This window comes from Rhamphochromis longiceps, linkage group LG5 (genome assembly GCF_057381845.1).
Source record: "Rhamphochromis longiceps isolate RC_006_pf linkage group LG5, R_longiceps_female_GT1.1, whole genome shotgun sequence".
Classification (NCBI taxonomy): Eukaryota; Metazoa; Chordata; class Actinopteri; order Cichliformes; family Cichlidae; genus Rhamphochromis; species Rhamphochromis longiceps.
In genome coordinates, this window is record NC_140561.1 from 11,292,168 (window position 1) to 11,310,076 (window position 17,909).

Below are 17,909 nucleotides of genomic sequence, written 5' to 3' on the forward strand. Positions count from 1 at the left end.
TTGTTTAAAGCGTATTGCACACCGCTATATACTGCCCCCTTGTGGTTATCCTACAAACAATGTAGCATGCAGAAGCTGCATGTTGCATATAATGATGCGATGAGAATCCTTTGCAGGATACCTAGAAGTGGTAGTGCCAACCAGATGTTTGTAGCTGTGGGTGTTTGGACTTTTAAAGCACTTTTAAGAAAGCTAATGTTCAATTTTAGAGAACGACTGGATGGTTCGAGTAACAGTATAATTTTAGCACTTACAGATCCGACACTGAGTGGTTCCCGTTACTCACCCAGTCTCAGAAAGCACTGGTTAAAGTGTTTGATGTTTTAGATACTTATTTATATACATATATATATTTAATGGTTTATACCTTGTGTTGGGGGGGGGGGGGGGGTGTTTTTTGTCTTGTTTTTTGTTTTTATGGACATGAAGTCTGCCAATAAAGATTGAATTGAATTGAAATAAAGTTGGATTGGATTTCAACATCTTCTGGCCTGAAGTAGGATTTCAGAAGGAAAACCTAAATGCAAAAACTTTGTAAAAGGAATTGTGCTATGCACACAACCACAAAAAAATAGGGTATTTCCTTAAAAGAAATACACAACATAAAATGTGTACAATTACAAAAATGGTGCTTGTTTTTGTCCAGTGTGAAAAAGTTGGCACACGTAAAAAACTGAGGTGAGTCGTTAGTGTGAGTACTCTTCTTAAAGGACACGATCTGCATTGCAGTACCCTGAGTTTCAGTTCCCAATGCAGTCTTTCTGCAGCTTTTATTTTCCTCTCATTATATCCATTTATTTATGTATGTATGTGTTACTTCACACTACATAAACATTCTCAGTGAAGCTACATTAATATAATTATATCATTCTTATAAACCTTGATAGTCACATTCATAAAGTATGGAAATGAAGGAACAAGTAACACATAACTCTTACACACACACCTCATACACAACAGGTTTCAGGTGTTTATTCAGGGTAAACATAAAAAGAAAAGAAAAAAAAAAGAGCAGTTTTCAATCAGCAGTACTTCATCTACTACTATCAGGAAAATATATATTATCATACACACATTTTTAAAATAATTATCTAGTTAGAAAATCAGCCTCCATAAAATTGGTTGTTAATGTTTATACCCCTTACTTCTCAAAACTCGTGTTATGTAAAGTACGGGTGCACCAACATGTTAATTCCAGCTGTTCTGCCTGGCAAATGACACATTTACTGATTGCGGTGGATGATGTTTTTGTTTAAAATTTAAAGAAAAAGAAAGCGTGAAGATTTCTTTGTTTCCCTGAAACACATTATGGAATCAAATGTAAAAAAAAACACAAGAAGTCATAAATTTCACAATCGGTGCATCCCAAACATACAGTGATCCACAGATCCAACAGTAGCAGAGCTGACTACCTATCCTTGTTGCTACGGAGATCGGTCGTCAACGGGTCGTGCTGAATAGTTTGGTGCAACATCAGAGCGAGGAGACCAGCTCTGTTGGTCATAGCAGTCCTGACATTACGTTCCTGTTCAAAGAGCTCGTCCAGCTTGTACCACTGTGTGGGGGGGAAGGAAAAGAAACAGACCAGTGTGGAAGAGCCAGTGTTAGTTATTTAAAATGACAAAGTCACAAAGAGATTTCCGTCTCATCCCGGGATTGAGCTGCTCTGCCTACTTTAAATCCTTTAATTTGCACAGGTGAATGTAAAGGCGACCCCCCACCCATTTCTACTACTCAGCCGATACAAATCTGCTGTAACCAGACCGTTTTTGGTCCACTACCTGCATTCCCCAGAAAGCTGCCCAACATCTCACCTGATCTGACACATGACTTTCTTTGACTTTGTTTGAACTGTGCAAGCTTTCCAAACTACCGCATCAATCGTGAAGTTGGACTCACCACCCTGACGCGCTCCAAGTCCACCTCGGCTCTCCTGAGCTTTTCCCAGTTGTAATGTTTGTTGCACTTTCTTTTGGAGACTCTGCAATATTCTCCTGTCGGCTCAAACACATTCTTCACTAGAGGGCACCCACACACCTCATCCACAGGCACCTGTGGACCGATCAAAAGAAAGACAGATTAAAGTCTCCACATTGACTGCACTTTATGCTTAGTGGCTTCCCGCTGCCACTTCTTTGCTTTTACACCAAGAAAGCTGTTTTTCTGACCTTTGGATCTCTAGAATGCTCTGGACACAAAACCTGAAGCCTCTTGCAATATGTCTTGCTTTGTGGATTGTACACGTCACAGAAGAGCCTGGTTGCGCTGCAAGAAAAAACAAACATCATCTTAGTAAATCATCCAACTACAGAAACATTCAAAAAACCTAAAGGCAGCAATGAACTTCACTAACCCTTCTATCCTTGTAGGGTACATTGACCCGAAGGAAGTCTGGCTCTCATACTGTTAAATAATCAGAAAAATAAGTGTTTAGGAAAAGAATGAGCTTGCAGCAGTATCAAGAGAAATGAAAGAAATGATCACCTTTGCATAGCATCTCTCCATATGTCTGAGTGCCACTTTTGGATTGATCGGGTGACTGCAAGACACGCAGAAGATCTGCAGATCTGTGTCCTCGCTGTCGCCTTCATTTACCTGCAAACAGGAACCAAACCAAATCTAGGTGTTCCTTCTGTTCTTCATCTCCAGGTTCAAATAAACAATCAATGCCTGAGACGTGCGCTCACCTCCTCGTCCTGCTGAACCGCCTGCTGCTTCGCTTTGGCGATGATGCCCTCCAGTTCGTGGAAGCGTCGCTCCATCTCGGTGAGGCGGAGCCGGGCGTTCTGCTGTTCCCGGCGTATCCGCTCCAGCTGCTTCTTACCGTGTTCCTCGGCAATGCAGGGGCTCTGCTGCCACTGCTGGATACGCTGAGGGAGGATCTCATAGATCCGGCTGACAAGAACAAAGATTTTAAAACTTTAAAAAAGTGAAGTAAAGATGTCAAAGAAAATTCCAAACGCTTTTCCAGTAAGTTGAGACAAAACAAAAGCAAAAAGAAAGTCTTACTTGGCGGCCAACTTCATGCCGCAGTCCTCAGAGCAGTATTTGGAGTTGGGTCTTGCTCCCGCCACACAGTTCGGTCCCAGGCACTGACGCTGACCTCCGCTATCTCGCAAATCCCCCCTCTCACTGTGCCTGCTTCGGTCTTTGTGCTTCTGCTTCTGCTTGTGGCGACGTGACTCCTTCTGAATGTTTTTTTTCCAAAAACAGATGTTACCATTTTAACACGCGGCAGCTCTTAAAATATCATCATTTTCTATGAGAAAACCAGCCTTACTTTCTTCTCAAACTTCTTTTCTCGTCTCTTGACATGCTTCACCTTTATAGCTTTCTTACGCATGACAGGACTGAAGGGCACCTCGTCTTCGTCCTCACTGGCCCACGCCTGCATAAGAGGAGTGATTGAGTGAGTGCATGTAAAAGTGAGTTTTTTCTTCTCACTGTCGCCAAGTGCTCGCTCATATGGGGCTAACTGTTGGAGTTTTCTCTTTAATATTTACCTTACAGTATGAAGCGCCTTCAGGCAACTATTGTTGTGATTTGGCACTATATAAATACAATGGAGTTGAACTGAATTGAACATGCAACAGCGTAATGTGAATCGTTCTCCTACCATGCTGTCGTCCAGTCCTGCCGTCTTGTACTGCTGGTAGAGTTCTGCCTCGCTGTCGTAGTCCTCAGAGTACCGCCTCCGTCTGTGGTGGGAATTGTCCCTCCTTTCTCTCAGAGAGAATTCCTCATCCTTCACACGCAGCATTTTCTGAACACAAGATTTATAGGAATTTAGAAAAACAAACAAACAAAAAACAACCTTTTGATTTACACCCTAGTTTTGATGTCCCTTGCACGTTAATGTGTAACTACTATACTATTACACTCTATGAGGCACTGTTAACACATTATGGAGCTAAAGGGACTTACCCTGGCTCGCACTTCACATTGCCTGAACCTGCACTTCTGTCTGATTTTGTTGGGGCCTCCAAACTTCTTCATGTCCTTGCAGAAATCACACTGAGCACAGTCTTCAGTCCTCCTGCAAGGCTCACATTCCCCGCACATCCTCACTGAACGCTTTACCTGGGGGAAATTAACAAGAGGCAATAAGAGCCAGGACATCCTGGAAAACAAAAAATGAAATCCAAAGCAAAAAATGTACAGACTTTACTAAATTACATAAGACTATGAGGAAGATCAGCCAACCCCAGCCATGCATGTAGCGAATCCACCTCTGCTTATAATGACCACAATAATACAACTTACTTTGGATCCACGCCGCCTTTCACTTCTATAGTCTGGAGTACTTGGAGTGCTGTACTGTCTTTCACCTCTGTCAGAGTCGGGTTCCTTGTCACGATTTTTCTTTGATCTGTATTTTACTTCCAACAAGGGGTTTTCTTCTGGTGATCACAAATACAAGGAAGAGGGATCTTGTTCATTTCCAGGCAAATAAAGAACCAGAGTGAATTTTATTTTATTTAAAAAAGCAAAAAATAAATAAATAAATTATCATCACCTCTGCATCTCATGCAGTACCATTCCTGGATTGCCTTCGCTATTTTCTCAGTGATGTTAATGCAGTGGCCATGGAACCACTCATTACAGTTGTCACAGCCACTGTCGCCGAGAAACAAATGCATTTAATGAACAAGCATTTAATGTATGAAATACTTCTTCTGTGCCATATTAAACATGACAATACGGGTATAAATTTTGAGGTGACATAAAAATGTCATATCATGTATGAGACCAAGACAAATTTAGATCTAAAAAGACAATGTTCAAGATAGCAACACACACACAAAAAACATAAGAAAACTTTTTCCAATAAAAGTGGGAACAACAAACATGTTTTCACCGCATAAGAGCGAAAAGAACCCACATCACGTACAACAAGGCTATGGAGGAGGAGATACTAGCAGCTGGTGGTGTGTGGCCCAGATGTAAAGAATTGACTCCCCCCAGGCCTCACTCGCACACTCACTAGTTTTGTACCGTCTGTCAGGAACAGGAAACAGTGGTTGGAAATTACCGTTGGTGTTACATGAGGGAAAAGAAAGGCTTTAAGCATCTGGGTAAAAACTAGAGATGGATCGATCCGATATTACGTATCGGTCCGATACTGACCTAAATCATTGGATTGGATATCGGAGAGAAATAAAAAATGTAACCCGATCCATTAAATATCACAAAAGCATCTAACAAAACTTGCGACATGGCGTGACCCACCTCTTGACCATAGCACGTCGGAGGAGTGCTAAGGTCGGAGGAGCGGCTGTGGTGTGCGAGACCTGTCGGTGGTCTGGTTGAGCATTTGGAGCCGCTATGAGCACCCAAAGCGGCATTTCATCTCCGAGAAAGTTATCCCAGAGAAGTAAAGCAAGTGTGTAAGTTAATTTCTGAAAGTTTGTAAAGAATTCCCACGCTAAGCTTCACAACCGATATATGGAGCGACCGCCTCTTCTTCTCTCCTCCTCCCTCTCCTGTTGTTACTTGAAATCATAAAACTGATCAATGATAGGCTGATCGGCTTTTCTGTTGCAAACTCCTGCAAACATCCCAGCCCTGACATCACTTCAGGGTTTCCGTAGTGTAGTGGTTGTCATGTTCACCTCACAGTCGAAAGGTCCCCGGTCCGTAACCGGGCGGAAACATGGGTCTTTGGGGCAGGGATAGCTCAGTAGGTAAAGTGTTGGCCCTGTGATCGGAAGGTCAGGGGTTCAATTCCCCTCAACGGCTATGGTACCGTCCCTACACACTGCTCAATAGCAGCCCGTTGCTTCACTGAGTGAGGAATTTCCCCACGGGGGAACAACCAAAGTTTTCATCTGATGTAAAATGTATAGAAATACATTATTGTATCTAGAAACTATTATTCTAATAGTTAGTAGGCTTGTCCTTTTTTCTTTGGGAAAGTACCATCTGTGCAGTCTGCAATTCTGTTGAAGAAAGATGTCAAATCTATTTAATTATTGTGGAAATATAATTGACGTCTGTGCATTTGTTTTACACATGCATTAAATTAAAGTCGATTACATTGATTAAGCATTATGAGATGGAGGGTGGGAGGGTGGTTCCCTGTTTTTTGCTGCGAGTTGGCAACCCTATTAGTTAGGGGAAATATTAAACAACCTAAGTACTCTTTAAAATACCAGAATAGGGAGGATGGTGTAGGTTTAAGTTTATTAGAATGATCAGTATTGCTGAACTATGAAATATGGGTGCAGTGGATTTTTTGCATACAGGTATAACAGAATAGATTTAGTTTTCTTTTTTAAAACTTGAGTATGAGTTTTATTGATTATAAAACACACTATATCAGATTCATTTCGGTATCGGCAGATATCCAAATTTATTATATTGGTATCGGTCATTAAAAAGTGGTATCGTGCAATCTCTAGTAAAAACTGGACCCATGATGAAACACTACAACAAGTAAAAAATATTCTTCATTTTTAATATATGACAATACTGTGCAGACTGCTGATGAGTTACACTGCCTTGGCTACTTTTGTGCTTACATTTGATCTATGCTGGGTCACTACTTTTGCACTATAATGCTGCTGCTGACACCTTGGTTCACACTGACAACTAGAAAAAAGCTGATAGGAAAAGAAGGATGGAAAATGCCTGGAATTTAGTTACACTTGCAAATACTGCTTCCTCCAAACTGCAAGCATCAATAAAATGTTACAGTATTGTTTTCTAGATCTGTGCATATATCCTTATTGGTAGTTTTCTCGAAATAGAAGCTCTTCATTTAAAAAAAAACAAACTCTGATAACATTGCTGAAGCTAGCGCCCACCCCTACTGCACGTACTGCAAATATAAAACTGATATATACTTACATCATGAAGCAGTTGATGTCTGGTTTCCGACAAATACAGTAAAGAGGTGCGTTCTCCCCCTCCATACCAGTGTTCTCAGGCACTGGTACATGGTCAGTGTCAGACACTTCACTGTCCTACAACATACCACATAGGACCACATTAGAAATGACATGAATGTAGACATGCTAATTATACCTGGCTAAATGGATGCAGTAACAAAATGTTACTTAACTACTCTAGTTATTAGTTTCCAGATGTGTGCAGTTGCTCCAGTCTTACTGACAGTATACTGTTTCAAACACCAGTGCCAACATTTTATTTTTTAAATCTTAGTATGATTCTGCACCAAGACTTGTGGCCTGTTGCTCGGTAACTTATTGTCTGACTACATTAACTACAGTTCATAAACATCATTCATTTTCTCCTACTTATTTTATTCAGGTTGTATTTCAGCTGTCATAGGGCAAAAGTACACCCTGGACAGGTCGCCAGTCTGTTGGAGGGTTATTAGAGAGACTCAGACAACCACTCACACCAACAGCCAACTAACCTAACCCCGCGCATGTCTTTGGAGTTCAACACCAGTCTGGCCGAATCACAGATAAGCAGGGTGTCTGTGCTGCAGAGCACAGCTGTGTCAGAGACTCTCGACATCAATGTAGCGTTAAGGATGCGGAGCGATGGGTGCACTAACACAATGTAAATATTAAAGTTCTCGCCATTGTCAATATGCTGTTGCGCTCTTGTTCGTATTATTGCAACCATATCTCGAGTCTAGCTTACCCTAAAAGTTTGGAGAGAATTGGTCTGTTAATAAACGCGATCGATTGTTTGGGACTGCTCTAGCCATCACGTCGCATAAACAACTCTACTTCCGGTGGGAAAACTAATTAAGGGTAAAGTCGCACTAATAACACCTACCACTCACGTTCATAAGCATACACTATGATCACTTCCACGCAGTAACGTTGTAATAAATATAATCCCCGGTAAAGTCAATTAGCGAACACTACTGGCATGTAATGCCAATGGCGACCATTTCACAAACTGTAGAAAATGCTCAAAATGTTGTCGGCACCAAAAGTGAAGGGCTGACAGTTGTGTTTATATACGAACCGTAAGCGCTAATGTTGGTTAGCATCAGCTAAAGCGAGGAAGTTTGACACTTGCAGAGACAGTGAACGCAGAGAGAGCTTAAAAACGCATTGTGGGGTTTTTTTTTGTTTAGTCTTTGCTTCGTTGCGTTGATTTGGGATTTGATTTTTTTTTTTTTTTGCATTAAGACGTTGCACACAAAATTACAGATATAACGGTGACTTAGCTGCTCGTTGGATAAACCCATGGACCTTAGAAAAGATCAAAATTACTCGGATGTAAGCACCCGTGTATAACACAATAGGCAAAATTACGCTTGCTAACCTTTCCACATCACAGGCTTCACATTAAATAAACATTTTTTCAAATACTCACCATGATCTGAGACCGTTTAAATATTTTGTTACTCTGCAAATATGGCAGTATGAAGCTAAACCTTTAGCTTGACGGCTAAAGCAATGCTAAGATTTACACGGAAACGATCAGCGGACATCGTCAAAGTACTATTGGTCTACATTCTTCTTCTATGGTAGCAGCCTGGGCAGAGTAACAGCCAACTTTAAACTGCGCCATCTGTTGGCACATATTACAGTAGAAAACATTATTGCGACAACACGTTTTTTGGGGAAAATAACAGAGATTGAAACTTTATTGATAATTTGTCCAAGTTGAAAAATGCCCTCCTCCAAAAATATCACGTGACAACCTCATTGCCTTACAGAATTATGACGTCACACACGTAGAATCTTACCACCATTCTTTCCTTTGATCCGTTGACCCTTAAAACCTATAAATAGGGGTGAAGAGCAACGACTTTTAGTCCGTTTCTCGCAGCCTTGATGTGTGCAGCATTGAACCGTTCGCCAGAAAAGCCTTTTGAAATATTTGGATCCTTTGCAGTTGTAACTGTATCCAGACCCAACATGTCTCAAACAAATCCAAAGGGACAAGAAGTTGACCCATACGCTCTTCCCTGGGATGAGCCACTAGACTCTTCCCTTTCCTCTCTTCCCTGGTGTGACCAAGTGGAACTAGAGGAAAAGCGTTTGGAAGAAATGGAGGATGAAGCGCTCAGAAACACAGAGAAGATTAAGTTCTTGATGGAGGAAAATGAGCGAAAGAGCGCTGAACTAAAAAAGTTGTCATACCAGCTTCAAGAAAAGGAAGCTATTATTGAGGAGAAACAACAAGATCTCCATGACATGGACAAAAAGAACCAGGAGCTCCAAGGAAAGCTTGATGAAGCCCTGCAACAAAATAAAAAACTTGTCCAAGAGAAGAAACAAGATGGCATGAAGAAGAGAGGGCTGCACAGCAATCTCCAAGAAATGGAGCTAATGTACAGTGTAGACAAAAAAAGGCTTGATCGCACACTGCAAGAAAATGAAAAGCTTCTCAAAGAGAAAAGGCAAAAGGAGTTAAAAGAGAAAGAAATGCATTCCAAGCTTCAGAGCATCAAGCAACACATTGAAAGCTTGCAAGGAAAGCTTGATCAAGCTCTGCGACAAAATAGAAAACTCCTCCAAGAGAAGATGCAAGACAGCACGAAGAAGAGAGGGCTGCACTCCAAGCTCCGAGACATGGAGCTAATGTACAGTGTAGACAAAAAAAGGCTTGATCGCACAGAGCAAGCAAATGAGAAGCTTCTCCAAGAGAAAAGGGAACAAGAAATCAAACAAAAAGAAATGGATTCCAATCTGCAGAGCATCAAGCAACAAAATGAAAGCTTGCAACGAAAGCTTGATGAAGCTCTGCGACAAAATAAAGAAATCCTTCAAGAGAAAGAGCAGCTGGACAGAAAGCAGGGAGACATGGAGTGCCAACTCCAGCTCATGGAGGGAAACAACAGGATGCTGCAGGTAAAGTTCGAAGAGACACTGCACAAATATCAAGACCTGCTTCAAGAGAGAGAACAGCTGGTCAGTAAGCAGAGAGAAGAAAAACTTCTTCTCCAGGAGTTTGAGAAACAGGAGGCAACATCTAAAGTGCTGAAAGAAAGGTTGGAAGAAAAACAAGCTGAAATAGAAGAAGTGGAGAAAAAATGCAACAAGCTGCAGAAGCAAAACACCGAAACAATCGAGGAGCTGAAAATCCTCATCCTCGAGAAAAAGGTGCTCGTGGAAGAGCAGCTGAAGAAAAAGAAAAAACGCTTCTGCTTCTTCTGGAGGAAGAACACTCCTTCTTTCACTACTGCCAATGTCACCTCTTCTTCCCCCACCTCTGCTCCAGCTTAATTCCCCCCCCCCTCCCCTTAACTACTAACACCTCTCCCATCTCCCTCCCCTCTTTTCACAATCACCCCCCAACCAGTCCCGACAGTTGACTGCCCCCTCTAGAGCCTGGTTCTGTCATAGGTTTCTTCCTTTAAAGGGAGTTTTTCCTATCCACTGTCGCCTAGTGCTTGCTCAGAGGGCATTGTTGGGGTTTTCTCTCCTCTCTCCCTTTACTTTCCATCCCACCCACCCCCACCTTTTCTTTTTTCTTAATAATTGAACAATAAAAACAATTGGCCGCTAATTAAATGTGTCAAATCAATGTCTTTATTCAAGAATACAAGAAATGGGTAATAGCTGCATGTGTGTTTGTGTGTGCATAATATGCATACTTTACGTGTTGGATCCAAATCCCACAAGGAATTAAATAAAACAAGAAGACAAACAAAAACAAATATTTCTCTCCCTTCCCAGGTCAGGAATCAGGATGAGGAAGAAATGAGGTCAGATCAGTGCAGGTTTTTGCACTACTGACATAAAGTTTCTGCTGATTAAAAAAAGTATGTCGATATTTCTGAAATACATTTGCAAACAAATAACTTTGACAACTTGTGTTTTTTCATAAAAGAAAAAAGAAAAATCAGAGAGCAGAGCTGGTAAAACAGCTTAGCTCCGCAGGTTACAGGAGATCAGATGCCAAATACTTTTCATGACAGTCTTCGTTATTGCATAAATCTCCCCTTTTATCATTGATCAGTAAATCACTGCATATACATTCATCTAACCGTTATAATTTCATGAGTAAAGACTCTCAGATGACTGAATGGCGGTTTTAGTAAATGTTGAACTTTATTGTGATTTCTATTTTTAGAATCAATTGCACACATTTTGATTTCGTTTTGCAAGCTGCTGATTTCACACAGATCCACTGCCCAAACGTGCCTTTGAGTTTTTCATCATTTAACAAGAATAGGCTCAGGCAATCATTGTGGAATTAGGCTTTGGGAAGGTCTGGGGACAGGTATGATGGTGGTGGTTTTAAAGCACTGTGGCACAACAGCTTGACTCAGGGAGATGTTAAAGATGCCCGCTAGGACATCAGTCAGCTGGTCAGCACGGGCTCCGAGCACGCGTCCAGGTATATTGTCTGGTCCAGCAGCTTTGTGTGGGTTGACTTTAGTGAGAGTCCTTCTCACACTGGCCGTGGACAGGGACAGCACTTGGTTGTCTGGCAAGCGGGTGGCCCTCTATAGTCCGTCTTGCGTCCCATTTAAGCAAGTGCGTGTTCACACTGCCCCTGGATGTCCTGGCCTCTGAGGTTAAGGTGTACGGCTCCTGGTTGTCAACTGACCAATTTATCATGGCAAAGCCTGTGGTGGACAAAAGATAAGAGGCTGATTATAAAAATGATCCATGCACGCCTTATGACCTACAGCATGTACAGTTAACACAGCTAAATGGCTGTGAAATTGTAAAATTACTTTTGAAATAAAGCTATTCAAAGTCAATTAACTGTGACTATAATAATAGCAATGTTAGCCAGCAAACAAAACGTTAGCACTAATTAAAATAAGCTGCTAGGTGATGTTACTGTTTCAAGTTCTCTCATTGTTTGACATGTAGGGCAGATATTTTGGTGACACTGAGATCAGCCAGACACTAAACAGCAGTGTAATATCAACGCTAGATTAGATGTTTTCTAATCCGATAAAATGACATTATTCCTGTTTATAGAAGATGTTTGTCGTCTGTTTGTTTGACTGACAGGAACAGGAAATAGTGGTTGGAAATTACTGTTGGTGTTACATGAGGGTAAAGAAGGGCTTTAAGCACCTGGGTAAAAACTGGACCCATGATGAAACACTACAACAAGTACAACATATTCTTCAGTTTTAATATGTGACCATACTGTGCAGACTGCTGATGAGTTACACGGTTACATTTCATTAATCATTGTTAAACTAAAGTGGTAAGCAGTTACTTTATCCTTTCACTTAAAATTTCCAGGAAAAACACTACCTTGGCTACTTTTGTGCTTACATTTGATCTATGCTGGGTCACTACTTTTGCACTATAATGCTGCTGCTGACACCTTGGTTCACACTGACAACTAGAAAAAAGCTGATAGGAAAAGAAGGATGGAAAATGCCTGGAATTTAGTTACACTTGCAAATACTGCTGCCTCCAAACTGCAAGCATCAATAAAATGTTACAGTATTGTTTTCTATATCTGTGCATATATCCTTATTGGTAGTTTTCTCGAAATAGAAGATCTTCATTTTTTAAAAAAAATCTCTGATAACATTGCTGAAGCTAGCGCCCACCCCTACTGCGCATACTGCAAATATAAAACTGATATATACTTACATCATGAAGCAGTTGATGTCTGGTTTCCGACAAATACAGTAAAGAGGTGCGTTCTCCCCCTCCATACCAGTGTTCTCAGGCACTGGTACATGGTCAGTGTCAGACACTTCACTGTCCTACAACATACCACATAGGACCACATTAGAAATGACATGTATGTAGACATGCTAATTATACCTGGCTAAATGGATGCAGTAACAAAATGTTACTAACTACTCTAGTTATTAGTTTCCAGATGTGTGCAGTTGCTCCAGTCTTACTGACAGTATACTGTTTCAAACACCAGTGCCAACATTTTATTTTTTAAATCTTAGTATGATTCTGCACCAAGACTTGTGGCCTGTTGCTCGGTAACTTATTGTCTGACTACATTAACTACAGTTCATAAACATCATTCATTTTCTCCTACTTATTTTATTCAGGTTGTATTCCAGCTGTCATAGGGCAAAAGTACACCCTGGACAGGTCGCCAGTCTGTTGGAGGGTTATTAGAGAGACTCAGACAACCACTCACACCAACAGCCAACTAACCTAACCCCGCGCATGTCTTTGGAGTTCAACACCAGTCTGGCCGAATCACAGATAAGCAGGGTGTCTGTGCTGCAGAGCACAGCTGTGTCAGAGACTCTCGACATCAATGTAGCGTTAAGGATGCGGAGCGATGGGTGCACTAACACAATGTAAATATTAAAGTTCTCGCCATTGTCAATATGCTGTTGCGCTCTTGTTCGTATTATTGCAACCATATCTCGAGTCTAGCTTACCCTAAAAGTTTGGAGAGAATTGGTCTGTTAATAAACGCGATCGATTGTTTGGGACTGCTCTAGCCATCACGTCGCATAAACAACTCTACTTCCGGTGGGAAAACTAATTAAGGGTAAAGTCGCACTAATAACACCTACCACTCACGTTCATAAGCATACACTATGATCACTTCCACGCAGTAACGTTGTAATAAATATAATCCCCGGTAAAGTCAATTAGCGAACACTACTGGCATGTAATGCCAATGGCGACCATTTCACAAACTGTAGAAAATGCTCAAAATGTTGTCGGCACCAAAAGTGAAGGGCTGACAGTTGTGTTTATATACGAACCGTAAGCGCTAATGTTGGTTAGCATCAGCTAAAGCGAGGAAGTTTGACACTTGCAGAGGCAGTGAACGCAGAGAGAGCTTAAAAACGCATTGTGGGTTTTTTTTTTGTTTAGTCTTTGCTTCGTTGCGTTGATTTGGGATTTGATTTTTTTTTTTTTGCATTAAGACGTTGCACACAAAATTACAGATATAACGGTGACTTAGCTGCTCGTTGGATAAACCCATGGACCTTAGAAAAGATCAACACTACTCGGATGTAAGCACCCGTGTATAACACAATAGGCAAAATTACGCTTGCTAACCTTTCCACATCACAGGCTTCACATTAAATAAAAAAAAATTTCAAATACTCACCATGATCTGAGACCGTTTAAATATTTTGTTACTCTGCAAATATGGCAGTATGAAGCTAAACCTTTAGCTTGACGGCTAAAGCAATGCTAAGATTTACACGGAAACGATCAGCGGACATCGTCAAAGTACTATTGGTCTACATTCTTCTTCTATGGTAGCAGCCTGGGCAGAGTAACAGCCAACTTTAAACTGCGCCATCTGTTGGCACATATTACAGTAGAAAACATTATTGCGACAACACGTTTTTTGGGGAAAATAACAGAGATTGAAACTTTACTGATAATTTGTCCAAGTTGAAAAATGCCCTCCTCCAAAAATATCACGTGACAACCTCATTGCCTTACAGTATTATGACGTCACACACGTAGAATCTTACCACCATTCTTTCCTTTGATCCGTTGACCCTTAAAACCTATAAATAGGGGTGAAGAGCAACGACTTTTAGTCCGTTTCTCGCAGCCTTGATGTGTGCAGCATTGAACCGTTCGCCAGAAAAGCCTTTTGAAATATTTGGATCCTTTGCAGTTGTAACTGTATCCAGACCCAACATGTCTCAAACAAATCCAAAGGGACAAGAAGTTGACCCATACGCTCTTCCCTGGGATGAGCCACTAGACTCTTCCCTTTCCTCTCTTCCTTGGTGTGACCAAGTGGAACTAGAGGAAAAGCGTTTGGAAGAAATGGAGGATGAAGCGCTCAGAAACACAGAGAAGATTAAGTTCTTGATGGAGGAAAATGAGCGAAAGAGCGCTGAACTAAAAAAGTTGTCATACCAGCTTCAAGAAAAGGAAGCTATTATTGAGGAGAAACAACAAGATCTCCATGACATGGACAAAAAGAACCAGGAGCTCCAAGGAAAGCTTGATGAAGCCCTGCAACAAAATAAAAAACTTGTCCAAGAGAAGAAACAAGATGGCATGAAGAAGAGAGGGCTGCACAGCAATCTCCAAGAAATGGAGCTAATGTACAGTGTAGACAAAAAAAGGCTTGATCGCACACTGCAAGAAAATGAAAAGCTTCTCAAAGAGAAAAGGCAAAAGGAGTTAAAAGAGAAAGAAATGCATTCCAAGCTTCAGAGCATCAAGCAACACATTGAAAGCTTGCAAGGAAAGCTTGATCAAGCTCTGCGACAAAATAGAAAACTCCTCCAAGAGAAGATGCAAGACAGCACGAAGAAGAGAGGGCTGCACTCCAAGCTCCGAGACATGGAGCTAATGTACAGTGTAGACAAAAAAAGGCTTGATCGCACAGAGCAAGCAAATGAGAAGCTTCTCCAAGAGAAAAGGGAACAAGAAATCAAACAAAAAGAAATGGATTCCAATCTGCAGAGCATCAAGCAACAAAATGAAAGCTTGCAACGAAAGCTTGATGAAGCTCTGCGACAGAATAAAGAAATCCTTCAAGAGAAAGAGCAGCTGGACAGAAAGCAGGGAGACATGGAGTGCCAACTCCAGCTCATGGAGGGAAACAACAGGATGCTGCAGGTAAAGTTCGAAGAGACACTGCACAAATATCAAGACCTGCTTCAAGAGAGAGAACAGCTGGTCAGTAAGCAGAGAGAAGAAAAACTTCTTCTCCAGGAGTTTGAGAAACAGGAGGCAACATCTAAAGTGCTGAAAGAAAGGTTGGAAGAAAAACAAGCTGAAATAGAAGAAGTGGAGAAAAAATGCAACAAGCTGCAGAAGCAAAACACCGAAACAATCGAGGAGCTGAAAATCCTCATCCTCGAGAAAAAGGTGCTCGTGGAAGAGCAGCTGAAGAAAAAGAAAAAACGCTTCTGCTTCTTCTGGAGGAAGAACACTCCTTCTTTCAGTACTGCCAATGTCACCTCTTCTTCCCCCACCTCTGCTCCAGCTTAATTCCCCCCCCCCTCCCCTTAACTACTAACACCTCTCCCATCTCCCTCCCCTCTTTTCACAGTCACCCCCCAACCAGTCCCGACAGTTGACTGCCCCCTCTAGAGCCTGGTTCTGTCATAGGTTTCTTCCTTTAAAGGGAGTTTTTCCTATCCACTGTCGCCTAGTGCTTGCTCAGAGGGCATTGTTGGGGTTTTCTCTCCTCTCTCCCTTTACTTTCCATCCCACCCACCCCCACCTTTTCTTTTTTCTTAATAATTGAACAATAAAAACAATTGGCCGCTAATTAAATGTGTCAAATCAATGTCTTTATTCAAGAATACAAGAAATGGGTAATAGCTGCATGTGTGTTTGTGTGTGTGCATAATATGCATACTTTACGTGTTGGATCCAAATCCCACAAGGAATTAAATAAAACAAGAAGACAAACAAAAACAAATATTTCTCTCCCTTCCCAGGTCAGGAATCAGGATGAGGAAGAAATGAGGTCAGATCAGTGCAGGTTTTTGCACTACTGACATAAAGTTTCTGCTGATTAAAAAAAGTATGTCGATATTTCTGAAATACATTTGCAAACAAATAACTTTGACAACTTGTGTTTTTTCATAAAAGAAAAAAGAAAAATCAGAGAGCAGAGCTGGTAAAACAGCTTAGCTCCGCAGGTTACAGGAGATCAGATGCCAAATACTTTTCATGACAGTCTTCGTTATTGCATAAATCTCCCCTTTTATCATTGATCAGTAAATCACTGCATATACATTCATCTAACCGTTATAATTTCATGAGTAAAGACTCTCAGATGACTGAATGGCGGTTTTAGTAAATGTTGAACTTTATTGTGATTTCTATTTTTAGAATCAATTGCACACATTTTGATTTCGTTTTGCAAGCTGCTGATTTCACACAGATCCACTGCCCAAACGTGCCTTTGAGTTTTTCATCATTTAACAAGAATAGGCTCAGGCAATCATTGTGGAATTAGGCTTAGCATATGTGACAGTACATGGCACAAAATAAACAAGAGGTTTCAATGTATCTAAATTTTTGTTGACTATAATGAAAATATATACTCTTTAGTATATATTAACCACTGGATGCAAAGTAATATATACAAAGGAAAACTTTCTGAATCACATTTAGTTTTACATTTCAGATCACCATAATAGGATAACCACAATCCACAAATCATTCTATGTTTGAGTAGTTTACAGAACCAGTAGTTAGTAACTACTGGTTCTGCTAACTACTAGTTAGCAGCCGCAAGTCTGCTGCTTCAATTCAAGCATTGTAAGCATTCCTTTATACACAGCATTTCAGTCAGGTTGAGGTCTGGGCTTCCATGCTGCAGATTTCCTGCTGTACTTGGGGTCATTATCCTTGTGCATGGCCTAATTTAGGAGAAGCTTTAGCTGTCGGACAAACGGCCTCACATTTGAGTCTAGAAAACTTTGTCATGCAGAGGAGTTTGTCACCTTGCAGCTGACAATCTCCTGTGGCTGCAGAACGAGCTCAAATCATGACTGTTACGTTTCGGTGTTGTCAGTGTTTTGTTTTTGCGTGACTGTCATGTGTTTCCTCTTTTACTTTGAAGGTCTGTTGTTATCTTAGTGTGTTCAGTTTACGTTTCCTTGTCTCGTCAGGTCTAATTTGCCCCAGCTGTGTTTCCCTCCTGTGGTCCATTCCCTGATTGCTCCTTCTATGTATTTAAGCCCTGTGTGTCAGTTGGTCATGGTCGCGATCTCCCCCGTGTTGTAAATAGTTTGGTGTTTTGATGTAAATAAATAGTCTGTTGTAAATAGCTGTGAATGGGTTTGTTAATATTTTCGTTTGAGACACCTTCGTTTTGGGATTTTGGTGGAGAGCTTTAGTTTGTTTCTCGTGTGTTTTTTTTTCTTATTTTTATTTTCATATGTTGCACGCCGGTTGCCTAGGCCGGGGTGTAACAATGACCCTTAAACCAGCATGCTTGACAGCTGGTTTGAGCATCCGCTATGTTTTACATACAGGGAGTGCAGAATTATTAGGCAAGTTGTATTTTTGAGGAATAATTTTATTATTGAACAACAACCATGTTCTCAATGAACCCAAAAAACTCAT

At 41.0% G+C, this 17,909-nt stretch overlaps 3 protein-coding genes across 3 annotated transcripts; 2 read left to right on the forward strand and 1 right to left on the reverse strand.

Moving 5' to 3' along the window:
- Nucleotides 1-738: 738 nt before the first annotated feature.
- On the reverse strand, nucleotides 739-8,440 carry cxxc1b (CXXC finger protein 1b). Its single transcript, XM_085405774.1, has 14 exons — nucleotides 8,302-8,440; nucleotides 6,850-6,965; nucleotides 4,517-4,617; nucleotides 4,264-4,400; nucleotides 3,925-4,080; nucleotides 3,617-3,763; nucleotides 3,281-3,388; nucleotides 3,010-3,188; nucleotides 2,688-2,895; nucleotides 2,485-2,595; nucleotides 2,354-2,403; nucleotides 2,169-2,265; nucleotides 1,900-2,052; nucleotides 739-1,555 (listed from the first exon to the last, which is right to left on the reverse strand). Exons 1-14 carry the CDS (start codon nucleotides 8,302-8,304, stop codon nucleotides 1,409-1,411), a joined length of 1,713 nt encoding a protein of 570 aa, XP_085261900.1. The 5' UTR covers nucleotides 8,305-8,440; the 3' UTR covers nucleotides 739-1,408.
- Nucleotides 8,441-8,685: 245 nt separating this feature from the next.
- Nucleotides 8,686-10,355, forward strand: LOC146669264 (uncharacterized). The gene has a single exon (XM_085407863.1). It carries the CDS (start codon nucleotides 8,766-8,768, stop codon nucleotides 10,158-10,160), a length of 1,395 nt encoding a protein of 464 aa, XP_085263989.1. The 5' UTR covers nucleotides 8,686-8,765; the 3' UTR covers nucleotides 10,161-10,355.
- Nucleotides 10,356-14,341: 3,986 nt separating this feature from the next.
- LOC146669265 (uncharacterized) lies at nucleotides 14,342-15,907 on the forward strand. Its single transcript, XM_085407864.1, has one exon. It carries the CDS (start codon nucleotides 14,421-14,423, stop codon nucleotides 15,813-15,815), a length of 1,395 nt encoding a protein of 464 aa, XP_085263990.1. The 5' UTR covers nucleotides 14,342-14,420; the 3' UTR covers nucleotides 15,816-15,907.
- The last annotated feature ends 2,002 nt before the right edge of the window (nucleotides 15,908-17,909 follow it).

Coding starts and splice junctions, on each gene's coding strand:
- LOC146669264 (XM_085407863.1), top strand. CDS start 8,766: ATGTGTGCAGCATTGAACCGTTCGCCAGAAAAGCCTTTTGAAATATTT.
- cxxc1b (XM_085405774.1), bottom strand. Junction 3,764..3,924: donor AATGTGAAGTGCGAGCCAGG/GTAAGTCCCTTT, acceptor TCTTGTGTTCAG/AAAATGCTGCGTGTGAAGGA. Junction 2,404..2,484: donor TGGAGAGATGCTATGCAAAG/GTGATCATTTCT, acceptor ATTATTTAACAG/TATGAGAGCCAGACTTCCTT.
- LOC146669265 (XM_085407864.1), top strand. CDS start 14,421: ATGTGTGCAGCATTGAACCGTTCGCCAGAAAAGCCTTTTGAAATATTT.